We start from the raw sequence: 19,793 nt of genomic DNA on the forward strand, positions 1-19,793 counted from the left end.
TAAAATAGCATAAATCTGCTCAAAAAACAGACAAATTTATTATAATTTTGTTTGAGAAGTCAAAAATGTGTCTGACTAAACTCAGATTTTTTTTAAAAAATTGTTTTTAACAAAAAAGGAGAAATTCATAAAACTAATTCTAAAACATTTCTAAGTGTTGTCAAGCAAATTTTAAACTTTTTAGCTGAAACAAATTCTTACATAATAAACATTTCTCTTTTATTGTCTTGCTTTATTACGTTTTTTATTATTAATGTTGGTGGAATTCTAGGATTTTTTGTGGAAACTTGAATAAGGGTTCTATAAAATGTTATCAAAAAGAGACCAACAATTACATATTCTATTGAATAAATGTATTAAGCTGATGATTCTGATTTATTCTAATAATTTCCAGCTTTGATGCATCGTTGGTAATGATGTGCAGAGACCACGCCTGCCGGCGTCTCCCCGGGTTACAAATGGTGCGTACCCACAAAATTAATGAGTGGAAGACAACATTGAAAGTTTGCATAAGCTGCAAAATGGGGCAACATCAAGCTGGCTCAGCCCAAGAGACCAAATAACGTTTATAAGCTAAATAACAGATTTTAAGAAATCTGATGGGAAAATCATGTCAGTATGAATTGAGTTGTGGGCAGGAGGCGGTTATAGTTGCTTGTAAAAGAAGGCAATATTATACTAAGACCTTGGTGGAGGAAAAAAAGTGTAAAAACCCAATAAAACAATTTCTCCAAACATGTTCTGACGCTTCCAGGTTTTTTCCAAGCGAAGCTCCACCTTTTCGAGCGGCTCGGTGACCTCAGCAGTGGGCTGGATTGGAAAGGGTGGGATTTCCAGGCTCTCGCAGAGCTCCGCGTTTTGCTGCTTATTAACGTCTTGGACCTATGCGGCTTCAACCACCGAGCAGAGACGGACCGGACCGCTTGTGCCATTCGCAGCCACAGAAAGGGCTCCCCGCACCCCGCACATACTCACACCCCGCTGCACGCTGGACGCTTTCTCTCTATTTTTTTTTTTCTACATGCGCCTCCGACCGGAATAAATAATTGAGGAATGTGGAGAATACAGAATGCCCAACAGCGCTGGAAAGAGATTTAAACCCACCAAATACATCCCGGTGTCCACTGCTGCCACGCTCCTGGTGGGATCGACCACTTTATTTTTCGTTTTCACGTAAGTTTGCACCGCTCCTTTTTTTTTTTTTTTTTTTTTTTTTTTACTCAATCTGTGCGTGTCTAGATTTTTTTTTTTTTCACCCCCTCCCACCCCAAAAACTGTGTGCGCCCCTGGGACCATTATGGCTGCAAGTTCGAGCGGCTGGATCGAGCCGCTGAGGTGTTAGAGAAGTGGCGATCAGGGAGAACATCTTTACCGGCTGATGGTAGCAGCAGATCTGCAATCGTGATGCGAGAAGCAGCTTTAGTGCCTTTATCAGTGCAGCTCTGGAGAGATTATGAAGCTCGGATGCTTTCCAGGGAAACTTCCCATGACACATGCAAAAAGCTCTTTTCCTGTAACTTCGTATAATTCCCGTCAGTGCAGGGCGTTTAGCAGACATTTGCATTTGTTTCAGTTACAGCGTCCTCCTGGGAGTTGGGGTGTTTGGTCAAAGTTGGTGTCTGCAGGGGCGATCCTGACGCGAATGCGGCCTCGGGTAAGCTGGCCCTCCCTCAAAAAACAGATTTCCACAGCTAGAGCGGCCAAGGAAGTGGGAGTACCGATTGGAAAAAGCTGGAACGTTAACAAGGCTGCTGTTCATGTAAAAGATAGGGAAAGTTTTTCGGCTGCGTTAGCGGAGGTTAACTAGCGGCCACCTGCAAATAACTAACGTCCACAAATACTTGAGATGCCCGCACGTATTTCGCTTATAACTTCCCATTTCTGTAGGTCAAACACCAAATATACCTTAATAATACATTAATACACACAATGGAAACTGTCTTAGCACTACCGCAGAAGCTAAAATGGACAGTCATGCTTATTTTTGCTCTTGGGGGTACAGCCATTTAGTGTCAAGGAAAATGAACGACACTCCTGGATTGGTTGCTTTTGCAAATGCCAGCCAGTAGCATGTCAAGTAGCGTAGCACCCAGTTGTTTTAGCTTCCCTAGCTGCATTTTCTTTCCAATGTTTTAAATGTGCTCCACGGAAAAGTCCGCAAACAGACGTGTTTTCCACAAATAATTTAAAGTTTTGTTCAACAGAAGAAGAAGAAAAAAGAAAAACCCAAATACTGAACTGTGAAGTCATAGTGACCTCTGAACCTGTACCAGGACTGTTGTAGCTACAATTCGCTCCAGTGGCGACGTCTGGAGTGATATGTTTTATATTGAGATGATCATGTAAGCTTGAACTGCTGCAGCTTTCAATATATCCAGTTTATATTAGGGACATTATCACCACCGACTCGTCTAGAGTGTTTACAAGAGAGTTAGAGTTACAACAGTGAAGGGAATTCAATTCAAATTCAGTTAAATTCAGAATACTTTATTGATCCCAAAGGGAAATTAAATGGTGTTGTAACTCTTATTCAAATTCTTCAAAGAGTTACTGCAGGTAGAAAGATAGAAGATATTGTAGATATGTTGTAGATAGAAGAAAGGTTCAATTGGAATCTATTTTCACAGGTGTGTTTCAAATAATCAGTGCTCAGTTTACTTTGATTTTTTTCTTTGTTTGACAAGTTCATATTTTGGGATTTTTGTGTTTTTTTTTCTATATTTATTTTTAAAATGTAGACATCATCGATCTCAAATTGTGTTTTGAACAATCAATGTTTAGTGTAAAATATTCCAGTCCAAGATTTTTTTGTTTTGCTTTTAGAATTTGATATTAAGATCATGAAGATTCCAGATTCCTTAAAATAAGCATTTAGCTTAGCACCGTAGCTAGCTAGGTGTCATCAACTTCCACCAATATATATTTTCATACACTATGCACAACACATGGGGAGAACCAAGGCAAATTTCTATGGACTGGACATGCAAATAAGTTGTAGAAAACTTGATGGAACAAACCCCCCCCAAAAAAAACAAGTTAATTAAGTTCCACCCCTTAACGGAAGAACACCCTGGTCTACCACCCATATCGCCCAGATCGTAAACCATCACTGGGGTCAAACTAAATTTGAAACACCTTTTACATTGTCAATGTGGGTCACACAGTTGCTAGGCCTTTGCACACTCCTCCACCTGAGTAATGTGGAGGTCAACGATGTGAGCGGGACGCTAAGCGAGTGATGCCGTCGGTCTGAATTATCTGGCTCCTATATATTTCTGCCTGCAGAGAAAACCCGTCAGGTTATCAATGAAATCCACATCCTGTTCTACTCTACATCTGCTGCGTAGCCTAAAGGGATTCTGGAAACGTCTCGGCTTCTAGATGTGCGGTAAACTGACGGTGTTGTGGAGGGCCGCACTGGGTTATCTCGGAGAATTTCAAACTGTCCGACGCGTGCTTCGATACACTCCAGGCCGCTTCTTTGTTGTTGCAATCGTCAATTTATTCCACTTTGACTGCCATACTTCAGACTTTACAAGGACCGACACATACTGACCAGGCTAAACCATACAATGGTGCAAACAATAAACGGCATTACTGTATAGCACGCGTCGGACAGTTTGAAATTCCCAGAGTTAACCCAGTGCAGCCCTCTACAACACCGTTAGTTTACTGCACACCTATCGTCAATAGAAATTATGACCACCCCGGCACACCCGCTTCCTCATACATACAAAGCCAACGCGCCAGTATGGCTCCCATTCATACCTTAATGACAGTCACGGCCACCTCGACACACCCACTACCTAAGTGTCAAAGCCTTGTGCTCCTGTCACATCAGTAATTGCTTATTTCAATCATTTGGCTCTTACAGCTTCTTTCGGTTACATCTGTATTCAGGAGAAGTGAAACTGCTGTTTGGGATTCCTGGCGCCAGGGAAGCTGACACGCAGCATGTTCGTGATTCGTCCCACCAAGACGATCACCGAAACTGTAAAACCCAGAAAAAGCCTCAGCTGCTCCCTGAGTGCTTCTGTTCTCAGTTCAGTGGATGAGGCTGAAGGAAGCATATGTTGTTTTCATGCTTTGCTTCCAGGCGGGACTGTGTCTTTAAAAAAAAAAAAGAAAAAAACATGCGCTCCTTGGTGTGCTGCTCGTGGCTTTGCATAAACAAATGGTTTGTTGTACAAGTCTTTATGAAAAACGAATGTATCCTTCGTTTAATCGCCCATAGGAGCCACTCTAGCTAGCAAGCATTTGCTCCTTGTAGGATCATTATTCTTCGTCTGGTTGGGTTCGGCGTTTTAAAGATGCATCCTGGAGCAGATGGTTGCAGGTTCAGGATTAAGACCACCACTAGTTTGCTCTTTCATCTGCTGGTATAAAAAGACCCCGTGTTTCTAGCAGCAAACAACCAGGAGGGTTCCTTTATGTCACACGGTGGCCATTACAGTGAACCCAGTCAGGCCTCGTCTCCTGCAGGAGCAGAAAGCTCCGCAATTGCAGCGTGAGCTTCAGAGCGGCAGGCCTTTATCTAAGTTCTCTGAACCAAAATAGCAAGAGTCCAGGGCAAAGCCAGGAGTATAGCACATCACATGACCAAAGTTTAGACGCACTAGTCCGTCGTGTACGCATGGACGGACACACGGAGGACACCGAGACATGCAAGCATATACTTTTGTTTAAGAACAACACCTTGCCTAAGTATTTGTATCCCGAGGGCTTTTTCCACCACAAACGTTGGCATAATTACTTGGACTGGATGTGATTGTCCTTCACAAAGCAGTGCATAATTGTGAGGTGGAAGGTAATTCAGAACCTCTGTCTCTGCCTTAAGGCTTCGGCAGACTTCGTTAGAGATTTTCCTGGGATTATTTTGCCTTCCGTATTTCTTCCCATCAGCTCTAACCAGCATCCCCACAGCATGATGCTGCCACCTCCATTGTTCTGTAAACACAAATACACATTCATATATTGTTCTTTTTTTAAAAATAACCTTACTCCAAGGTGTCCCCCAGGAAACCGTTTCTTTTTTATATATTTTTTTACAGCTGTGTAAATCTGCGCGCTTCCATTTTGCCTGTGACTTTGCTGCAGGTCCACGTGAATTTTTGAAACCAGGGGCGACAAAGGCTACTTCTGTGCGCTTAGCTGGCATGCATGTTCTTTGAATTCGGCCAAACTGGAATTGCGTCCACGCGGCACGACGCTGCAACCACAGTTTCTCACCAAGCGGATCGTGTGTTAACCTAAACAAAAACAAAACTGTAACTTAGAAATTTTTTCATTTGTGGGAAAAAATAAATAAAAATGACACTTGACCCACCTCGAATCGCACCCCCTCAGCATGTTGCAGCCGCTGTCTCCCACCATACAGGTGGTGTGTTAAGCTAAACAAAAGAAAAAAAAAAGTCTTGCTTAATTTTTTTATTCATTTGTAAAAGAAAAAAAAAAGGAACATATGTAATCTTCTTCAGCACTGTGCTCTACTTACAAAAATAAATAAAATACATGCAGGTTAGTAGTTGTTACATGGGAAGGCACTTCATAGTAGATTGAATCCCAGTGTTGCCAGCTGGCTAATTGGTGTCAAATGGTAAACAGAGAACGAGAGCTAGTCCTTGCACATTAGCACAGCTTGATCACAACAAAGACGATGATTTCAACCTCATTGCCATCTTATGCAGACATTCAAAGTCTCTTGTGTCTAAATTTGCTCCAAATGACCATTCTTGCAGTAAATAAGCTTTTCTTTTCCCCCCTCAAAACGTTTTAGCGATTCCTCACAAAGGCTTAATCCCTGCCTTTAAACCATATGTCACATGGATAAATTATCCAGGAAACCAACCTGCCAGCTTGGCCTGTGCTCCCAAGCCTCACACTACACATTTTAAAGTCCACAAGGCGGTGTGTAGAAACAATCAGTAGATCATCTGGACAGGGCTAGTGTTCAGCGGGGGTTTTTTTATTTTTTTTTTTATGCTTTTGTGTTGTGCAGAGGTGAGTTATGAGGGAGGTCGTCGGCGGTGGCGGCAGGTCGGAGAGCCGACCGTAGAGCCACCGGCCTGAGAGGAGCAGAGCTGAGCTGCGCGCGAGAACAGGCCCCCGTCAGGAATCTAATCTTCACCTTCCGCAGCTGTTTCCTCCTTTTCACTGCAGAGCCAGCGAATCAGACGTCATTCACATCCATCTCGGCCTGTTGTTTCGCGTTTTGTCCTCCAATCTCGGGGGCTGCTGTAGAGATTTTTGAAAGGTATTTCCTGGCATGTTGGTTAAGAGAGAACAGAACAGTGCGGAGATGTCGAGCTGCCGTCAAAGGGTCATTTTCATTCACCAAATAAGAGCCCTTTCTTTTTCTCAATTCAAAGTGTCTCTTCTGGCTACAGAGTGCAGATTGTTTTGGAGGGAGACAATAATTGAAAATGTAGTGGATTTTGTTTTTGTTGTTTATTGATCCTAATCTGCCTCTGCCGTCCTTTTTTTTTCTTCTTTTTTTTGCCAAAGGGGTACAAGCTTTGTAATTATTGCTGCTCCGGTCCTTAGCTGTGGTGTCCGTCCTGTGGGACATTGTTTCTTTGCATTTGTCTGCAGTCAAATGAATTGTTGCGTTAGCTAATCCTGTTTTAAGCCCAGCATGGTGGGAGCCAGAACGTCTTAGCCTGCTTTAAATACTGCTCCCATGACGGGGATTGCTGATTTTAGTTTATTTTGTTGTCATTTGTTAACAGTCGACTCCAATAGGAGGATTTATCATGTATCATTTATCATTACAGCCTCTGGATGTAATGCCAATGCCCAGGAATAATTAAAGCTACTACCCAGTCTTCTCTGTAAAGTCAACCAAACTCTTTGATATAGCATAGAACATGTCATGATGAGTGCTTCTATTAGTTTTGCTATTTTATTATGTAGTCCAGATCAAATTTGTCTTATACTAATGCACATTTCTCTGATGACATCGCAAGTGGTCAGAGTTACGTTTGATGTGTGTACTTGTATTTCTCGTATTTATTCTTTATTAGTGCGGTTACAGAGATTCCTCCTTCAAAAGGTAGGAAATTTACTGTACGTTTTACAGTAAAACATTTGAGGCGCAGAGGAAAACATGGGATGGATTTCCCAACCGTCAGTGTTAATCCGATGGTAACAATCCCAATCCCACCAGTTGCAGTGCCACTGTACATACACGTCACTCAAACATTTACGCCAGTATAGGCAGAACACCGCATCTGCTCATTTTACGAAGGTATGTACGGAAGGCAAGCAGAAATACAACCAGATTCATAACGTCAAGTTTTTAAGGCAATCACTGTCGTTGCTTCAACTTCATGGCCTGGGCCTCACCAGGGTCAAACATGCGGCTTGAACTACTTGCAAATGCTGCAAAATCTATGCCAAAATCTATCAAAAGTCACTCGACTATCATATAAATTACTAGTCGCCAATCAGCTCTGATCTTGTGCCTCTTCTGAATTCACCGACGCCAACACTGAATTAGACAGAAAATAAACCCACCGCTGGATCTTATCTGCAAAGAGCAGGTAGCTATCTGCAAGAACACACAAAACTTTACCATGAGAGTTCTAGATCAGTATTCAACTTCCCCCTGTCCTAAAGTATCAGGTGTATAAGGTATTCCCCAAAACATTGTTAGAGCCACACACACACACACACACACACACACACACACACACACACACACACACACACACACACACACACACACACACACACACACACACACACACACACACACACACACCCACACACACACACACACACACACACACATTAGGGTTTCAGTCTCTTGGTTGTGGAAGATTTGTGGCAATCCTGGTCTCATCTTTTATCCGAGATACAATTTTGGACAACACGTTCATGGTGTTGATGAACGTGATCCAAAATGTCCCTTTTGGATCATTCATAATACCCATGCAGTGCAGTTCACAGATTTGCTGAGATAGCTCATGTAGCTTATTAACTGTAGATAAGACCAGCAGAAGGTTGTAGCAGAGAGGGCTAGCTTTGACAGATTAGATAAGGATGTAATATCCTCTGCAGGTCCTCATTCGTCAGCTGCCTGGAGTGAGGGGCCCGGAGGTTGAGAGCAGCGCCGCAGCACTGTGTCACCGGGACCGGGCTGCCATAACAGAAGAAATAGGTCTTCATTCACAAAAGGAAGACAGTGTAACCATAGGCTGAAGGCTTGTTGTTTAACATTGCACTCCTAATGGCAGTTAATGGTAGAGCTTCAGTCTGTAGCGGTTTATTGTTAATTTTCACTCTAATTGTGGGTTGTGTGGCTCACCACAAGGCACATTTCCGCCCTGTAATTTTAGTGAAGTTGACCTATGTCTCTGCTTCTGCAGCTTTACTCCGCTGCAGCAGCTACATAGTGATATACACCGCTTTGCAAAAGTATTCACACCCCCTAAAACGTTGTGTTTTTTTTGTCCCATTGCAATCGCAAACTTCAGAGTACTTTGAAGAAAAGTGGTGTGAGGGGATTTCTTTGTGGCCAGAGCATCCTCACCCTAACCCTGCACATCTGGAGACTGAAATGTCTGGTCCCTTGACAGCAGTGGTTATCTGATCATCAAGACTCACTGTCCTTCATGTTTTAGATGTCTCTACTCTAACAGTTGATTCCAATGATTGCGTACCGCCTCGGTATACGAAATAGATCATTGATATGCGAAGCAGTATCAGGCTTGGATAGATTGGATGGAGTGTGTGCGTGTGTGTGTGTGTGAGCGTCACTTCTCAAGTCTTCCCACACATCCTCAGATGATCAGGCTGCATGTTTAGGGTCATCATCCAGCTGAAAGATGACCTTCTGACCCAACCTCAAGTCTTTTGCAACCTCTTGACAGATTATCATTCAGGACTGCCCTGTACTACTATCTTTTCGTCTGACAAGATCTTTTCTTTCTGGCAGCATCCCCACAGCATGATTCTTTAACTACCATGTTCCAGAGGGACTGAGTGTGTCCAGGGTGATGTTAGTCAGAAAAAACCTTTTTTAAATTGTTTTGAATCTGACTAGAGAATCTTCTTTCATCCCTACATTGCTTGTGGCAAACTACAAACATGATTTCAGATCATTTCCACCATAATTGTCTTTCTGCTTCACAATTATGTTTTTTTTGTGTATGTTGGTCTACCACACATGGCAAAAATATTATATTCATACCCTCAGGCTTGATGTCATAACAGACAAAAAGTTCAAGGATGACTTTGCACAGCACTGTATGCTATGAAAATATCATATTTCTCTTTTAAATGACCATTAGTGAATCAAGTCATTGACTTTTGGATTCGTTTACTCACACAAGTAGAAACAGATGATATTAAAGATAGAAATTCCTCTAAACTTCTGTTTGATTCTATCCTGCACGTTCACTTCAACATGCTCTGCTTTTAGTCCTCAGTACCTTGTTTCACAGCTGCAAGAGGATTTTATATTGGCCAGCAACCAAATCCCAACATGTTTTTTTTCTTCTTTTATTAAGTAGATTTGATAGAGCCAAGTACAAAGTACTATCCTCACTCACTCATCAGGCCTATGATAGTCAGCCGGTGAATGATCTGGGTACAAGTCATGGTAAAGAAGCCATAGCAATGGTTTGTTGAATTTTACATGTCGCTGTAACTCAGGGATGACCTGTCGGAGCAATCCTAGATTATTATGTAATAATGGTCATGGATGAATAAGATAAATGTGGCACCTTGGAATATAAATCATCAGGCACCACCTGACAGTTAGACAGACCGGCTCAAGTGGCTCTCTAAATAAAGAGTAAATTCCTAAATGAAAAGCATTTACATGATGTTACACACTTTAGCGTAGATTTTTTAAAATAAATGCAGTGACACTGAGAAACCGCAGTAGCTTTATAAGAAGCGAAGATCTCCTCAATGTCTTTGACCTTTCTTCTATCTATTGTTAAAACATCTGGGCTGCTTTGTATTAGAAATAGGTTCCACTTGGAATATTTTCATATGACTGAATTGTTTTGATTATATATTTCTCTGTATGGACTTAACCTCAGTCAGTCTACGAAAAGCACCTTTAGGTGGCATGTGTTGTTCACTGGCAGTATATAAATTTACCGCATTAAGCTGCATTGATTCAGAGTCTAAGTCTCACACATGTCCTGTTCCTCCATGATCTCCGACATGCCACCCTGGTCTGTCAGCGTAGGCATGTCCAGCTGTTCTGTGCCCTCAAGGTAAAGTTAGAAGTGGTTCTGGTTGAGGGTGTTGGTGCAGTCCCATGATTTTTTTTTTTTTTTGAAAGACTCGTGGTGTTTATGTGTGTGTTACAGTATATTAACAAGGGTTAAACACACACACCCACAAACACACATGAACCCTTCATGCAAGTTTGCACAGCTGATCAGCAGGTTGCAAACTGTGGAAGAACCACAGTACTGGTACTTTTGGACCTTAGTGCTGCATTCGGTACTGTTGACTGTGACGTGTCATTAAAGCGACTGGAGAGCTGGATTGGACGGTCTGGTACAGTATTTGACTGGTTTGAATCTTACCTAAAAAAACAGGGTCTTCCTCATGTCAATAGGTAACTTTTCATCAGGCAGATAAAGGTCACATGTGGGATACCCCAGGGACTCCATCTCCAGCTCCTCTTATTTAATATCTACATGGCTCACACTAGTTTGTATTATAACAAATAATACTAGTTATAATAGCTACACAGATGATACACACATTACAATGATGTAAGGGGACTATGAACCCATTCAAGAACTGGACGGATGCTTAGGATAAATCAATGCTTGGAAATGCCAGAACTTTCTTCAACTAAATAGAAGCAAAAATGAGGTACTTATTTTTGGACAATCAAGTGCTTCAGCTATAACACCTAGAAACTAGAAAAAAGGCCCAAAATCTGGGTGTAGCGATTTACTCAGCCTTGAATTTCTAGAGACACATAAACACAGTTACAAAGCCGGTCTTCTATCACCTGAAGACCATTTCTGTGATTAGAGGACTAACGTCCCAACAAGATGTAGAGAAACTCATCCATGTGTTGTTTACTGCAACAAAGTCCTCACAGGACTAAAACATGAGATCTAGATCTCAACGGGGTTTACCTGATTAAATAAAGGAATATTGAATATTGAAATAAAAAAAAAAAATCAATCGTCCAGCTGCAGCTGATCCAGAACGCTGCTGTTTGTGTTCTCAGTAAAACCAGGAAGATGGAGCACATCACACCAGTTCTACAGTCCCTACACTGATACCCTGTAGCTCAGAGAATAGACTTTAAAATAGGGATGTTAGTTTATAAATCACTGAACAGCTTAGCACAAAAATACATTAAAGATCCGCTGTTGCTGTATCAACGTTTCAGGGTCTTTGATTGCTTATTGTGTCGTGTCTTTATCTTGTAAAGCACTTTGAATTGCCCTGTTTCGGAAACGGGGCTGCACAAATAAACTTGACTCTGACATGCTGGCAGAGCATTCATGCAGTGAAAACAGTGTGCGACCGTCAGTGTTATCGAGTCAAACAGATCCTGAAGAATAGAAGGGCAGCTCTTTTAATCTCATTCCTTCTCAGTCTGCCTGTCACCAGTCGACAACCAGGTTAAGATAATGCTGATTGATCCTCATCCACGGCCCTCTGGCTCTGCGTCCCGGAGCCAGGCCTCTGGCAGCGCTCCGCGCTAAACACACATGTTGCATCATTCTTTAGACTTTCTGAGCACATTTAGTGGCTTGTCACGCCGATTTGTTTCAATTACGACTACATGCGGTCAGCAGCAAGCGAGGCCGGGTTGGTGAGTGATGTCCTTTTTTTTTTTTTTTGCTCGGCGTGATGAGAATTTTCAAAATGTGAACAGGCTGAGATCATTGTTCGGTGATTATCACGATTTGTTCCAAAATGAATCAAATCAAGAACATCCTAATCTGAAGCAGCGGGTGACTAAGAATGTAATTTATGTGCTTCATGGCCTGAGCTTGATATTTTTCCAGCACATTTAATAGAGAATTGACCTTTTTTATTGTAATTAGCTTTTCTTTATTCCAAGCTGCGAATTGTGCTTTGAGGAAATTTTACACACGTCTCGGATAAAACACGGTGGAGGTGTGGAAGCTTGGTTCCTGATCAAAAGCTTCTTTTTTTTGGGTGGGGGGGCATTTACGCTGATTTCCTTTGTCACTGCTGGTTCTGGTTGTCGTTTTTGGTCAGAGTCATCTTAAACCCATTTCGCAGAGCAGTGAATTTCTGGATGTCCGGCGCTTGCCAAAAAAAAAAAAAAATCAATTGTGCCTTGTGATGCCATAGTTGAGCTAAATAGATCCACGTGGGTTGAGTGCGCAGCAGTGTGTGGGCGAAAAGTGCGGGAAAGTGCACCAAAGAGCTCTCAGAGTTTGGTTGCGCTCCGCCGCCCTCCCACTGGCCGAGCGAGTCCTGGCCGCCTGCAGAGTTTCCTCCTGGGGAACATGTGGGATTAATTTAGACCTGCAGCCTCTCCCTCCTCGGGTGTCTCCACCCTGTTCCTCGTGTTGTTTTGCCAGAGGGAGACTGCGACTGGTAATAAGGAGAAACAGAGCGCAGAGTCTTAACACTCTCAGCCGGAGTGGCCCTCTTAACAGATCAAGGAGGCTATAGAGACGAGGCTTTGGGGGCTTACGAGGGGAATAGCCGTGTCCTTCTGTGGGACGCAGAGAAAGACGGGACACTCTTGACATTAGGAGGGATCTGACTTATTTCGAGACACACTGGCTGGACGATCTGGCTGAGAAACGTATCACCATATAAGTGTTTCAGATAACGATATAAAAAATGATTGATTAGTTGTTTTTTTTTGTGTGTGTTAAATATTTCAAATAGTGCCACATGGCGTGATCTTTCCTGTTTTAGCCACAGTTTTCACGCCACAATATTTTTTTTATTTTATTTAAGCAGTTATGAGGCGTAAACTTAAACTGCTGCTGCTCATGTTACTCAACAGGTTGTTGCTAGGTAACCAAAGAGAGAGTGAGTTAGTTGATGCCAGCCTGGCTCAATGTGAGAGGTTGGGCACCCAAAGCCTTTCCTTTGCCTACATCTCCCAGAATGCTGTGCAGCGGTGGATCAGAGTTCAGTGAAGGTTTAATATATTGAATATTCTATCAGATATTTTATATATTGAATTTTGGAAATAGATATTGAATTCTTAATTAGTAAAATTGTGGCAGATTTCTTAAAATGCATTTGTCCAAATTTGAGTATTACAATGGGAGACATAAACCAGACATTTTATCACTACATTTTGTAGTATTTATTTTTGTGACAATGAAAGTGACATTAAATACTATAAACTAATATCCATTGGTCTTTTTTGTTATAAATGTGCTAGCGCATGTTAGATGTTAGCCAGTTGCTGTACATAGATGTTTCAAACTCTTGTGATTTCAAAATGTTTTTGTTGGACCATTTGTGCGGAGGAAGAACGGAACTGATCCAGTTTCCTATTTTCTGTGGATGCATGGCCAAAGAAATATCAAAGCAAAAAAAAAAATCAAAGCTGCTGTCTGAGCGCATTTCTGCGTAAAAGACGGCTACGGGTTTCTGACAAATCGCACAGAGCTGGATGCAAACAAGATTACGCTATTTTTGTCACGTCATTATGTCAATGAGAGACAATTTCGGCACTTCGGACGAAGTTTGGAGGAGCTTTCCAATCACAATAATACGTTTTTTCCTGTTACACAACATATGATATTACCCGTTTTTGATGTCGAATTCATAAGTACATCTTGTAGCTTCTGCCATCAGGTTTTTGCGTTTAAAATCCTAATTAAATGTCTATAATAAGGCGGCATGTTTTAGGTTGTTTTAAATCCACAGGTAATGTGTCGCAGACTTAACATTTTCAACTCCGTTTACTGGTTTTCCACTCCACAGCTCACCCTCACCACTCACACTGAGGTTGTTTCCTCTAACACCCACACACACGCACATACACGCACATGACAACAGATTTTTTATATATATCTTTAAACAGCTCTACACTTCCAACCCAGAACAAAGCAGCCATGTATTAATAACTGGCTGTTGAGGAATGCTGGTAAAGAGAAAAGACGATTAAAATGGCATCGTGGGCGTGCCGTGGTGGCGTAGCGGTTAGCGCGACCCGTATTTGGAGGCCTTCAGTCCTCGACGCGGCCGTTGCGGGTTCGACTCCCGGACCCGACGACATTTGCCGCATGTCTTCCCCCCTCTCCTTCCCCGTTTCCTGTCAGCCTACTATCACATAAGGGACACTAGAGCCCGCAAAAGACCCCCTGGAGGGGTAAAAAAAAAAATAATGGCATCGTATTAGCACTGATACACTGATTTTACACTACAAAATGAGTGGAAAATAAGTAATACAAGTGTATGTAACAAAAATATCTCAATACATGTAGCTTTCATTCTAAGCTGATGTAGATCTACCATATCCATCAAACGTGTGTGCATAGAGTGACACCCTATAAATACAAGCTAACTCTTTGAAGTCATGAATCCAGGGGGGCTCCAGTCAGTCTTACCTCTGTAGCTTTGGCTTGTTCCCTTTTAGGTTTTTAAAGGTGACCTTATCCCGCAGCCTATACTATACTATACTATACTATACTATACTATACTATACTATACTATACTATACTATACTATACTATACTATACTATACTATATTAGCAGATTTTTCCAAGCAGTTGAAGATCAAGCGTCTGTTCCACACTCATACATTTGATCTGAAGATTGAAGCTTACTTTGTGGTCCTTCAACTTTGTTTTGGATCTCATTGTGTTTGGAAAGGATGAGGTTGTATGCTTTGTTGGTTTTATTTGAATGTGTTAACTGGGTGTGCTAAAAATGTTAGACCACCACTAGTTAGAGCCCGGCAATTATGACACGAGTAACGCCGGTGGGAACCGGGCTGCGTTTAATGTTACTCAGAGCAGTCTTTATAAGGCAAATAAGGACCATATTGCATTTGAAGGTGTAAGCGGCTGAGAAATGTCCAACTTTCCTGCTGGGAAATAAAACCTCATTTTTACAACCTGGAACTTGTAACTTTTGACTTCAGATTAAAAACGGACTGCATAGTCCAACGTCGTCCTTAAACTAAGCATGTAGTCCGTAATACATGACCTTATTTTTCTTGCTCTAAGTCCTGTTGAACTGTTGTTAGAAAGGCTCTGTTAATGTCATAGTACTTGGAAGTCTGATTATTAGCTGAAGTGATTGAAAAGGTTTGAACCTCTGAAATAAGGCAGTCTAAACTTTCAATAATAACCACTGAAGGTTAAAAACATTTTAAAGTAGTAAATATTTCTTCCACAGTTTGAATCTACAGGCGTGGTTTCGAAAAGTCGGAGTGCAGTCTGGCCCAATCTGGAATCAGGTTGCCATCTAGATTCCTGTAGTCACTTTTTGCTTCTGTGCAGCTGTAGCATTTCATTAAACTGTTGAGAAATACCTCATTCAAATGGAAGGTGTTTTTTCACCACATCTCTGACAGAAACAAGACTGTTAGATATTGCTAAAGTTCTAGTTCTGTCTTTGAAAACCCAGAATAGGGGGTTCGAATTTGGATCTGTAAGCTAAAACACCTTTTTAGAAATCAGTCATGATAACCGGGCCATCTGGAAGATTTCAGCAAACACTGTGAAATGTAGTTTCCTTGACATCATCGTGTCTTATCTTTCCTGGGAAGAGGATGTCTTAGTTTTGTTTTTCTCTTTTTCTTCAGGAGATTCTAGTGTTCTTCATTTCCCACTCTTAATAGATGAACCATTTATTTATAACATTGTAAAACTGAATTTATAAAAAGTCCACAAGGGAAAGGGACATAATCAAGTTCAGCATGTTTAGCATGTTTAGCATGTTTAGCATGATTAGCATGCGCAGCCACCGCCTCATAGCACTGAAGTAGCTTTTAGCAGCTAGGCCAAACACTTTCTGACAAGGTAAGATTTATTTTGACCGTGAGTCATTAGCTTGATAAAGTCTAGTTCAAGGCTAGCATGTCCTGGTTATGTCTGTGGAAGATAGTATTGCATTAGCTTAGTGGACCTGAAATACAAGTACAATTGGAGTTTAAGTCGTTTGACTTAGGACTTTCAGAGAATACAAAATATGCTAGGAACTAACTCAGACATTGGGTGAGGATGAGGCACCGTGTCAAGCTAAGTGGAAAATGAAGGAAATCGTCACGAGAAATGAAGGAAATTGGTATCCTTGACTATGAAATCTCAACGGCATGCAGAGTCCACACGGCTAGCACAACAGGCTGCGCACAGTATGTCTGAGTATGTGAAAGTCTTACATGTATAATTCACAAAATCCTTCTAAGTTGTTCAAACCTATTCTCCCGTCATTGTAGCTACTAGTTGTTGACGAGTCTTAGCTGTAGCAATAGTCATGTTGTGGAGTTGGAGTTAGGCATCGAACCTGCCCCAGGGCAAAAGCTTCACTCTGTTTCAGGATGAGCACACTCTACAATTGTTTTTACTTTTTTTCTTACAGAGCTCAGAACTTTCTGTCTGCCCTTTTCAGTAAAACTCTTTATAGCAACAGGCCAAATGAGATGGCGACCTTAAACAAGTCATTAGGTCTCGTGCTGAGAGCCACTTTACTCCAAATTAGGTTCTTAGTCGGAGTCTTAATCCGACCAGAGTTTGTGATCTAATTCAGTGACCTGGTTCAACCTAATATGGTCAGCAGCCTAAGGCCTTTTGTCGAAAACTGAAGCGAACCGCAGATTTTGTTCAAGGATGTCTCACCGTCCCAGTTGCTTGTGCCACAAAGAGCGACCGCTAAAGTCCTTATTAAACTGCCGTGGAGCTATTAGGCTCCTGGCCAAATACTGGCTGATCCTTTAAACTGTTAATTGTTGTTCCTGCTGATATGAGTGTCGCTGTGGGGGCTAAAGGCACGAGCATTACGTCAAGACATAAACCTGCCGTCAGTTTTTACTTCAGACATGTCAAACGACGTAACGGGCGTCTGGAGAGCAAATGCCGAGTTTGATTTCTACTTTGCCTTTGATAAATTTATGGAAGTTGTTTTAGAGGTCAAGTCAGCTTAGTTTCGCTCTCGGCTGAAACAGCCCACTTCCACTTTGCTCACGTAATTTCAATAATGCAGCAGAACTAATGTAGCCCTTTTGCGTGATTCCCACTAGCGTTCTTGTGTTTAGCGTCGCTGAACATCGGGGAGAATAACCACTGAATATCAACTAGTTTCACTGCTATTTTATTGACACTATCAAGCTTACCACCTGCTATGCTCCTTAATTCATTCAGCCTCCTTCACCCTGAGTTTTGTAACATGTCAGCTTGTGTCACTTTACATTTTGCTCCTACTTTAGGGCTGTGACCTGCCTAAAATCTTCATGATCTTAAAGCCAGCCTTGGGACAGTGAAGATGATTGACATTTAGGCTTTGGGTGTCTATGCAGCAGCTCCAAACACCGTATGTCAAATGTGTTCTGCTTAGGTCGAGGAAATGCTCTTGTTTTTGTCTTCTCCCTGAGGAAGATTAAAGATCCTCCTGTGGGCGTAGCCTCGCCACGCGCAATCTATCTCGCTTCATGTTAATGGCATCGTTCAGGGCGGTGGAGCTTATTTTCTGGCAAGTCTTGATGTTTCTGGTTTCTATAATCCGGTGTGATGCAAATTGAGAAGTTTCCCCTGAGAATGTGTGCAGAATGTTATTAGCTCATATCAGGTCTTCCCCAGAGAGGGTTGTCACATTTTACTCTGACTAACTTTCTTTTACCTTCTCAGCTAAAGAGCAGAAAGTGAGATAAGATGAAAACATGCCCTAAAAAAAGTTAAATTTTTACTAGGCAGTGAAAAGTTGTTCATTTATGGGTCGCAACCAAATGATATTCAGGAGCAATAGAGGTAAAGCTACAGAAACAAATAAGAAATTATATCAACGTGTGATAAAAAGAGTTTCTGAAAGTTTGCAAAACCAATATATAAGTACAAATAGTATGCAAGTGATACAGTCAAGTAAAAGCTAGCAACAGTAGCATCAACCGTGGCAGAAATAACATGTTTGTAATTATGCAGATTTAACTTAGAGTTACATTAACACTAACACCAACTCCAACCAAAAATACATCATAGCTATTTATGCCAGCACTGCTTTATAAAACCATAAATCTTAATCACTTTTACTTCGTGTGGTTATTTACACAAAATTATTACATACGCAGGAAGTGGATGGTGGAGGCGGTGCACCTCCAATTACCTTCCTATGTGAAACACATCCACTGCTAGCCGCTTAAGACGGTTTCGTTTTCTTACCACATTCATGTTGTGTTAGACGGTTTCTCTGACCAAAAGATGTTTTGTCCTTTGTGCCTCCGTTCTCTGTTTCGCACAGGAAGATCATTGGTGGCGCACAGCCTCTTACTTCCATTTCCTGTGTAACTAATCACCTGCTTCTATGCAAACAACCACCCAATGCAAACATGACGGCAGTTTTGAGGCCCACTTAATATCGTTCACCGAAACGACTGAGGTCTTTGACATTGAAGTTGGTTTCTGAATATTAGCTGTAGCATCTGGGACCAAATAATGCAAATTTATGCTAAATGAAAATGTGAAAGCTACTACTGCATCTCCTGTTTGCTGCAGGTAAGATATTGCCTGCTTATAAGCTTTTAACAGAATCTTGACTTGCACTTATAGATGAATAAATCAAAGAGTTTGTCAAACCTTTACATACAGGGAGAGAATTTAGCAGCATACGGCTAGCAGAGTTGATATATTACTGCTGCGTGCCTCAGATGTTAAATGCATAAATAAGGTTTGTGTTAAAAGTTTCCCATTATGGAGGAAAATAACAAGAAATCTGATAAATTAATAATAATTAAAAAAAAGATAAGTGTATTTATTTTTTAAAAGAGTTGTAATTTCTTAATGCCTGTAGAGTCCTAGTCGTTGTCCTTCTCCCAGGACGGGGTGACGGGGAATGTGACAACAGGTGGCCGGGACGCCTCTGCCTTGTTGTGGCCTGGGTTGAGGCGCAGTGACAGCTGGGTTGGGAAAACACACAGAAATGAGCAGAAATAAACCTATGAGGAAAAATCATTAGCCTGTAGATTCTTGCCAGATGACATTTCTCTACCTTTTGCCTAAGCATCCTGTCATGTTGAATTTAGTTATTTTCTCCTCTTTTTTTCCTGTTTGAAGTCTAGAATTAAGCAGAATATTCTTGTTTTTTGTTGTTGCATGTTTTATTGGCTCTAGTGGCCTTTATTTGATAGTGAATAGACAGGAAAGCGGGTAATGAGAGAGAGGGGAAGACCTGCGGCAAAGGTCACCAGGCCGGGAATCGAACTGTGTCGAGGACTAACGCCTCCATATGTGGGTTGTGCTTAACCCCTGCGCCGCCACAGCACACCCTATGCAGAATATTCTACAATGCTGTAGTAACAACAATGAAGACTGAAATAATATATTTTGTTACCTCTGAGGAACTTTATATTTTGAGACACAGGCACGTTTTAAACAGAAACAAAATATTTAGAAATGGATTTCTGTTACATTTTCAGGGCCTAATTTGATTTGTGGCCTCAAATCTCAGTACGGATCTCGCTGCAGAATCTGGACCTCGGAGGGAGGTTACGGCGGCTCAGCCTGCGCTCTCCCGCGTAATCTGGGTGACTCCAGGAGAAACCAGTCGGGGATAATACAGTCTCTGGGTCACGCTACGGGGGCGAGGAGCATCCATCGCCTGGCCGACTTCACACTTCATCTGTTAGATGTGCACAAAGCAA

General features: G+C 41.7%; 1 protein-coding gene across 2 annotated transcripts in view; it reads left to right on the forward strand.

The window, feature by feature from the left end:
* Positions 1-19,793, forward strand: part of zdhhc8 (zinc finger DHHC-type containing 8) — a 76,200-nt gene that overhangs the window by 813 nt on the left and 55,594 nt on the right. Inside the window, exons 2-3 of one of the 2 annotated variants that reach the window (XM_005804616.3) lie at positions 395-461; positions 755-1,173. In XM_005804616.3, the coding sequence (XP_005804673.1) occupies positions 1,070-1,173 (104 nt within the window). In that variant the 5' untranslated portion in view covers positions 395-461; positions 755-1,069. Of the gene's footprint in view, positions 1-394; positions 462-754; positions 1,174-19,793 lie in introns of those variants that run through there. The other variant, XM_023343423.1, reaches the window with a different exon arrangement.

Source organism: Xiphophorus maculatus, chromosome 12 (genome assembly GCF_002775205.1).
Source record: "Xiphophorus maculatus strain JP 163 A chromosome 12, X_maculatus-5.0-male, whole genome shotgun sequence".
Lineage (NCBI taxonomy): Eukaryota > Metazoa > Chordata > Actinopteri > Cyprinodontiformes > Poeciliidae > Xiphophorus > Xiphophorus maculatus.